The following is an 8,481-nucleotide window of genomic DNA, read 5'->3' on the forward strand; positions in this document are numbered from 1 at the left end:
AATGGATAAAGAAAATGTGGTATACATACACAATGGAATATTATTCAGCATTAAAAGAGAATAAAAGCATGGCATTTGCAGGTAAATGGTTGGAGTTGGAGAATATAATGCTAAGTGAAGTTAGCCAATCCCCAAAAACCAAATGCCAAAAGTCTTCTCTGATTTAAGGCTGCTGATTCATAATAGGGCTCCGGGCGGGGGGCGCATGGGAGTATTAGATGAACTCCAGATAGGGCAAAGGGGAGGGAAGAGAGGGGAGGGGGCAGGGAGATAGGAAAGATGGTGGAATGAGATGGACATCATTACCCTAAGTACATGTATGAAGACATGAATGGTGTGATTCTGTATACAACCAAAGATATGAAAAATTGTGCTCTATATGTATAATATGAATTGTAATGCATTCTGCTGTCATGTATAACAAATTAAAATTAAAAAATTAAATAAAAAAAAACTTGATAGAACCTCGCCTCAGTTACCTTCTCTTCTATTACATTTTTCTCTTGACACCGGGCATTAACTTTCTTCCTTGATGACTACTAGTGCCACATTTTTGCTTCCATTTATCATCTCTGTCCCTACCATCCTTTTATAGTACAAAACATCCTCCGGTACCAATGCTGAGACATGAGAGATTTTAACAGTTTAGGGAGAGAGCAAACACATGGAGCAGAAAATAAACAAATGATAAATGACTTCTAGAAAAATCATCCATAATTACCAATGGAGAGGAGATTCAGGCTGAGGTAACAAAATGGGGAAAGTTTAACTTTTAACATCTCTATGCAACTATACTGTTGGAATAGGTTTTTACATTAAAAGTGTCTTATTTTCATATTTAAAAACTAAATTAGGCAGAGCTGGCTACTACATTATCGTTATTAATCTCACTAGCCATTTATTAGTTTATCTCATTTAGGTCCTCTGATCCTTGAACTTATTTATTTTGTGGAATAAAACCAATAATCCTCCTGTGATTCTTTTCTTTATGGCTTTAGTACAAACCCTATTATATGTCTCTCCTCATTTTTTTTTTAAACAAAATACATGAAAGATGACTACAATCCCTTGCTTCCAATGCCACCAGTTTTAACTTTTTAGTACCATTTATATTGCATTTATTGGGTCAAGACACTGATAATCCTTGATTATTTTTTAAATAAATACATCCTCCCTTTATTTAAGTTGCTTCTTGTCCCCAATGTCATATCTGCTACTGCTCTTAAGGACCTCATAATGTCTTTGGGCTTTTGACCAATCCTGTGTTTTTGGTAATCCTCTCAGGACTGAAGCAACCATGCTGGTAAATCAGTCTGAGAACCACCACTGCTGACAGGGTGCAGGGTCGATCTTCCTTTTGCAAGGAGGGATCCCCAACTCTAAGCCATACAGAAGGGAAACGCCAAAACCTCCCACCTCCCTGATTCCATTCCCAAAGTGAAAAATTGGCTGCACACATTCCGTGTGTTTTTGTATCGACTGCATACATGATGTTGGCACCATTGATCTTAAGACTGCTTTCCAAACAGCCACCATCTGGATCTAAATATGATGCTATATATTTACTCAAACTTCTTCCACAAATATGAGAATGAAAATGACAATTACTGAGATTTCTTAGAAAGGCCTTTAAAAAAAAATAAAATCAAACCAAAGAAAAACCACAGACTTCTGTACTGTAGCCAATATCTAAACCCATTTGTTTGCTGAATGTCTCAAATTTCTGAAGTTGGCACCCAGGAGTAGAGAAATCTACCCCCCAACACACACACACACACAGGCGCACAAACTGCCACTGAGCTACTCACCGAACAATCTGTCAGTGGGTCCCTCATGCTGAAATGTTTTTCCTTTTGTCCTTTTACCTACACTCCAGCATTCTGGACAGTGCAATCGAAGCTGGGTGTGTCCTGGACTTCCGGGATTCAAAGGACTTAGAATACGTCAGTCCTTGTCAAACACACCAAGGAGGAAGTCCCAGCCCCTGGACTTTCATCCAGTTTGTTTCCTGAAAAAAGCAAAGAACTGCTGTGGGTCAAGAGAGCCAGTGGAAGATAGTGAGAATGACATCTGCAAACACTCTGGGGGAAGGGAGGGACACAGAGGCCTGGAGAGTTTAGCCCTGGGGAAGAAGGCCTGAGCTGTAAAATGGACCCACAATCCTGGTGCCCAGTACAGAGGAGCAGGACTTATCTCAGCTAGCTCTATTAATTATGTTTTAAAATTTTCTGTATTTGTTTTAGTGAGCTTTTAGTAGACCTGACAAGAACAAATTTAAGGAGGAAAAGTTTATTTAGCACTCATGGTTTTAGAGATCTCAGTCCTTAGATGACTGACTCCATTGCTGTGTGCCCAAGTTGAGGCAGAATATCATGGAGGAAGAGTGTGACAGGGGAAAACAGCTGGGAACATGGCACCAGGAAGGAGAGAGAGAGAGAGAGAGAGAGAGAGAGAGAGAGAGAGGCCAGGGGGAAGAGAGGGACAGCTCCTTTCACCACAGATAAAAAATAAAACCTCAAAGGCATGCCCCCAATGACCCACTTCTTGTAGTGACAGCCTAGCTGCCTACAGTTACCACCCAGTTAATCCCTATCAGGGGATCAATGTACTGATTCAGTTAAGATCATCTAATCCAATCATTTCATCACTAAACATTTTTATATTGTCTCACACATAAGGTTTTGGGGGACATCTTATGTAACATAACATATTTCATGCTACTTTGACATTTTGCATCCTGTAGACCCAAACAAATACTGCTTCTGTCAGTACTAGTTAATTTCTAGAGACAGCAAACAGCTTGTCTGTAAGCATACCTTCCAGTAAGTAAACCAGCAACCTGAAGCCCAAAGCCCCATCTCACACCAAGCCAACATACCCCTGCTCACCACAAGGCTAGGTACCAAACAACTAGGGACCTACGCCAAAAGAACTATAACTGTAAAATGTCCAAAAAAGTTTATCAGGAATGGGGGCCATACATGAACTGTCTCTCAGGGTCAAACTCAACCCAACCAGTGCAATAGGACCAAGTGGCTATGCTATCAATGTAAGACAGATTTGCCTGCCTCATTCCCCATTGTTCAAAAGGAAGGAGAGAACTAGGAATCATCCATCAGGAACTTATTTTTTTATTGCTTTCTCAACACGTGTGGTCTCAATTATCAATCCTTAGATTACCAACTAGTGGCGGAGGAATAGTGACAGCTAGCTGTGTATAGGCTGCGGGTAGCTTTGCTCTGACTTGCAGGCAGTAAGGGCAGACCCTAGCCTTTACTAAAGCAGTTCTATTTATAGTGCAGTGAAATACTTCAGAGTTCAAAATCATCCAATTTGCAATTAACACAGCATCTCAGCATAATGAAAGACATTTAGTCTGATTATAAATGACTCACATTCCCACCGGAGGGCTTCACTGACCTCAGAGATTTTATTTTTCTGAAGCCTGAGCTTGGAGTCCTGGGACCGCTAGCTCAATGTCTTCTCCGTGATTCCTGCCCCCATTTTTTCTTGCTGCTCTTTGTCTCAGTTTCGGTTCCAACTCAGTCAAAATGGGGAGCTAAGTCTCTTTTTAGTCAATGATTTTGTGGCTGTGACCAAAAGACCCAATAAGAACAATTAAGAGGAGGAAAAGCTTATTTGGGCTTACAGTTTCAGAGGATCAGTCCATGGTCGGCCAATTCCATAGCTCTGGGCCTGAGGAGAGGCAGGACATGGTGGTGGCTGGGCGGGATGTAGGACGGCATCGCAGGACACGGCAACAAGGAAGCAGAGAGAACTCCGCTCACCAAGGACAAAATATAAACCTCAAAGGCATCCCCCCACCCCAGTGACCTACCTCCTCCAGTTGTGAGATTCTTGAACTGAGACACGAGACCAGAACTATCAGCAGGAAGCAGTATTTTTTAATTTTTTTTCTGCCAGCACTGGCTCAGCGGATTCTCATCCAAAGGCTGAGCCTTTTATATACTTTTGTTAGTTTCCTTTCATATACTAGTTCTTTGTCTCCCATATAAAGTAATACACATTCCTGGTTGGGCATTCTATTTCTCTACTACAGAGTAGAAACGATGTTACAACTGAGTTGTGGAAGGCTCACATTGATACTGATGGTGCCACATTATCTTCTCCTTTGTTCTGAAAAACATCTCTACCATACAGCCACTCCCCACCTGCCTATAGTCACTGCCCAGTCAACCCATATCAGTAGAATAATCCATTAAATAGGCCACAACTCTCACATTCACCTCTAAATATTCCTGCATTGTTTCACACATGAGCTTTTGAGGGACACCTCATATCTAAACCATAACAGCCTTCTTTGCCAGTTTCTATAAGAAATGCCATCACACCAAGATTACTGTGATCTTCTTGGCCAAATGAAGACCTGTAGGGCATTTCTACACCCTTTTTCCTCACTTGCACCTTTCTCTGAGGCTAACTGGCTTTCCCTCTGGACACCTGATAATTTAGAATATGTTCCCCTTACCTCAGTACTCCCCCCACCCCACCCCCCAGCCTGTGGAAGAGCTGCAGGATTTCCTGGCTAAATGCAGATGGATGATTATTCAGTTTCTCAGAGGGATGTTTGAAAAAGAGGTCAGAAAAAGAGTGTCATATCATTTATGTCTTGTCACAATAATACCACTTAACAATTAAAGGCCAGCAGCTTCAAATGACACAGGATATATTTATTCACAAATTTGTGAGTTAACTGGTGGTTCTTCAGGTCTCCTCTGGGCTCACTCATGCTGCACCTTCACAGTTTTGCTGATCCTGGAAGGGCGGGGCAGAGCAGCTTTCTGGGCACTACTGGGTGGGTGGCTGGCTGGGGGTTGGCCGTGGGCTGACCCACAATAGCCAGCCTAAACCTGGTTTCATCAGCCTAACCCTGGCTGTTCCCAGGGCAAGATAGAGGAGCCCAGAGATTGAATGGAAGAGTTCAAGGTCCCCTGAAGTACAGAACTGAAATTGATGCCCTATCATGTTAGCCATGTCCAAGGGACCAAAACCACCAGAGGTCAGCCCAGATTCAAGGAAGTAGAACTGAATGTCTCATTGCAAGGGCATAGATACAGAGACGGGGCAAGAATGGAGATTCATTTACACTCAACCTACCACAATGACTGGTCAATATTTGTTCTTGAGTGACTGGAGAGATAAGCAGGAAGACAGAGGGTGTGGCTTCTCTGTCTTTCTCTCCCTTCCCCCACCCAGATTGGGGAAACAGGCTTTGAACATCAGCAGAAATTGGAATTAAGGAGAGAAGTAACAGGGAAGCTTTAGACATAAACCTCACAATGTATCCTACATAGACCCTACCCCAGACCACAAAAACCCTCTCCCAGAGTGGGAGGGTGGGAGGCAGTGGCAGAGCATGACTCTCCTCCAGTAGAATAATCCATTAAATAGGCCACAACTCTGCTCTGCTGAGGCTGACAAGTCACCTTGACAGGGAGTCAAGGGCAGATCAACTTGAGTAAATGTATCCTGGTTCATGAGAGTACTCCCCCAGCTCCCTGCCTCCCAGGAAGGCTCATGGAGACATTGGGAGGAGGCTGCTGAGTTCTGTGTGAAGAAGGCCAAAGAGCCTTGTGACTTTGGAATTGATATTAACAGAACCTTACTGGTACCCACAGGTTGATGAGAACTTTACCTGTAGTGAAGTACCTCACCAAAGAAGGTATATCATACCCTTTCTTAATTTTTTTTTTTTTTTTAGTTCTTTATCTATACATTTGTCTCTGCCCATAGGTTTCTGGCCCACACTCACTCTCTGGCTTCTGTCCAGGCCTCTAGCTTGGTCTCTCAGATCTTAATCTTCCTGCCAACTTTGCCCATCTACGCTCAGCATCCCGCTTCCTGACAAGACCTCTCTTCAGAAAGAAAATCTGCAATGGATTCCCTTTGGGTCTGGTCTGGAAGTTATTCCCCTGGACTCCACCTACCATGTTTTGTGCTGCCTTCAAGGGAGTTGACAATACTAATTATACCTTTATTAAGTACTAATAAAATAAATTTTGGATGCTAAGTTAGTAAAAAAACAAGAACCAAAATGCAATAGGGACTAAGGGCAATACAAAACTTGTCTTACAAGTTTCTTTAGTAAGCCATGTAGTGCAAAAAAAAAAAAAAATCATCAATAGGGACCTGATTAAATATCTTATAGTAATATGAACTCCATTGAGAGTACTTACCATCCCAGGCACTATTCTAAGTACTTTTAAAATAATAACAGCAATCATTTAAGGTAGATATGTATTATTATTTTGATCTTTACAATGTACACACAAAATCTGAGACACAGGGTAATTGAGTGACTTACCCAAGTCATGCACCAAATGGGATGACTGAATTCATCTGACTTCAGGGAGGCCAGGTTTAATGACTATTCTATACTTCCATACAATCCAGATATTGGCATCCTAAACATCCAAAAGATGAGGATGTAGTATAAAATGTTCAATTATGTATACTAACTGGGGTTGCAAAAGAATAAGTATGGTTCTAGTTTGGTATCTATATAAGAAAAAAAGATAGAGGCACATAAGTACCGGACACACTACAGGGTGTCTCTGAAGTCAGGATTATAGAGGACTTTACCTTTCTAGGTCATACCTTTCTGTGTAATTTTACCCTTTGAAACTATTATGTATAGTTTTAGAAACCAAAAAGGACAAAAAAAATTAAGAAGGATGACAATTATGCTCTTCAACTTTTAACAAGGTGAAATAGTGATGATATTCTCTGTCATTTTATGCCTACAGGATTTCACAGATGCTCTTCCTTCTCTCTGGTGGTCCTTCCATCTTTACGTTGGCCTAATTGACTTTTATTTATCTCCGATTTTGTTGTGTGTGTGATTTTTCTCAGAAAGAACACATTCTTGCCTTTGTCCTACTGTTATCTATTGCACCCATCTCTTTTGATTCATTTATCCCACTGTGTTGAAATTATTGGTTTAATGGTCTGCTTCCCACATTATTCAGTGAAGTCCTTATAGCCAAGTACTTGGAGTAAAGTAAAAGTTCAATAAATAACTGCTTTTATTGGATTGAATTAAATACTGAGAAAGTGACCCCATTAGCTACCTCCTCTTCATTGATAAGACAGGAAATGTTTCTTATGGGTAGGTCTGTGTCCTGAACTATCAGGACACAGAGTTCAAAACACTGAGAGGGAAGATAAGTGTGGCCTTCTGGGCAGGAACTCTAAAATGGGAAACAGCTCAAATGCACTTGGGAGGCTCAGACACAGATTAAAAATGGCCTTGACAAGCAGGAAACTGAGAAGGACTCAGTGAAAATCCCTAGGGGCCACTTAGAGAACTTTCTTGGAGATTTGTTGGTTAAAAAGATAAACAGATGAAGTAAAGAGAGTTGAGACCAAGAATAAAATCAAAGAGTGCCCTAATGTTAAGAATAAGTTTGGGAAAGTTGGAGTTTAAATTGAGCTGAGTTCTGAAAACTTTGCCAAGAAAAACTAAGAGAATTTTTGCTCTATTCACAGCAAGATGGATGTAAAGAGGCAGCACTGTGGCTTTGTTCCCACAGCTGGTTTGCTTTTACTAATGGCAAGAGTGAGTAGGACCACTTGATTAGGCTGCTGGGGTTCAGGCGCTGGGAGGTCTGGCAGGGTGGCTCCCCACAGGTGGAGTGCTTTCCTAACAGGACAAGCAGAAACAGAGGTGACATGTTTCCATTTATCTTCCCAAGCCAGCTACCACTCCTGAATCCTGCTGGAATTGACACGGGAGCAGCACTGTCGGGGTTGGGGATAGCCATGGACAGAGCTACCACACATGACACCATTTTTACCAATCACCCTCAGAAGGGAGTGGAGGATGTTCTCATTCTGATTAAATTACTTATCATTTTTAGTCTCTGCTTCTTTTAGCAATTCGCTTCCTATATTTCCATCTCTCTCCAAAGCTAGAGGAAGCACTTCCAAAGTCTTGATGAATGCTCCAAGCCTCAGGATAGAAAAAACATTCTTTGAAATGTAGAAGCACAAATGAGTATTTTTACAGGTACTGGAGGCAGTGGGGGTGCACACTGATTCCATTCTTGTTAATTGCCAGCTTTACTTTGTAGCATCTAAGGTAACTTATGCTCAGCTTGTTCTAATTACATTGTGGTTTTAAAAATTGCACAAAATAAGCTTTGCACCTCCTACTACTTCATAAAAATTACCTAATTTTTAAATCTGAGCCCAAATGGTCATAATTAACTTACTTTATATACATAAAACCCAGCCCTGTATTTGGTGTGCTAGGGTTTAATATTCATTAGGCATGCCCAAGTTTCATATTAATTCAAAAACTCCAGGTGCTAATGGAGAAAAAAAGATGAAATCAAATAGATTAATTTGCATAAAACAAATTAGAGTAGATTTACTTTTCCCCCATAAGCCCTAGGAAATGAAGACTAATGGACAACTAATTAACAGTCAAGTCATCCTACTCCGTGATCTATGGATTTG

General features: G+C 41.2%; 1 protein-coding gene across 2 annotated transcripts in view; it reads right to left on the bottom strand.

The window, feature by feature from the left end:
- Nostrin (nitric oxide synthase trafficking) overlaps positions 1-3,795 on the bottom strand; it is a 58,699-nt gene extending 54,904 nt beyond the window's left edge. Inside the window, exons 1-2 of one of the 2 annotated variants that reach the window (XM_027946101.3) lie at positions 3,650-3,795; positions 1,809-2,008 (exon numbers count right to left, since the gene is read on the bottom strand). In XM_027946101.3, coding sequence (XP_027801902.1) covers positions 1,809-1,835 — 27 coding nt within the window. In that variant the 5' untranslated portion in view covers positions 1,836-2,008; positions 3,650-3,795. The remainder of the gene's footprint in view (positions 1-1,808; positions 2,009-3,649) is intronic. The other variant, XM_027946103.3, reaches the window with a different exon arrangement.
- Positions 3,796-8,481: the final 4,686 nt, after the last annotated feature.

Source organism: Marmota flaviventris, chromosome 11 (assembly GCF_047511675.1).
Source record: "Marmota flaviventris isolate mMarFla1 chromosome 11, mMarFla1.hap1, whole genome shotgun sequence".
In the NCBI taxonomy this organism is placed as follows: Eukaryota; Metazoa; Chordata; class Mammalia; order Rodentia; family Sciuridae; genus Marmota; species Marmota flaviventris.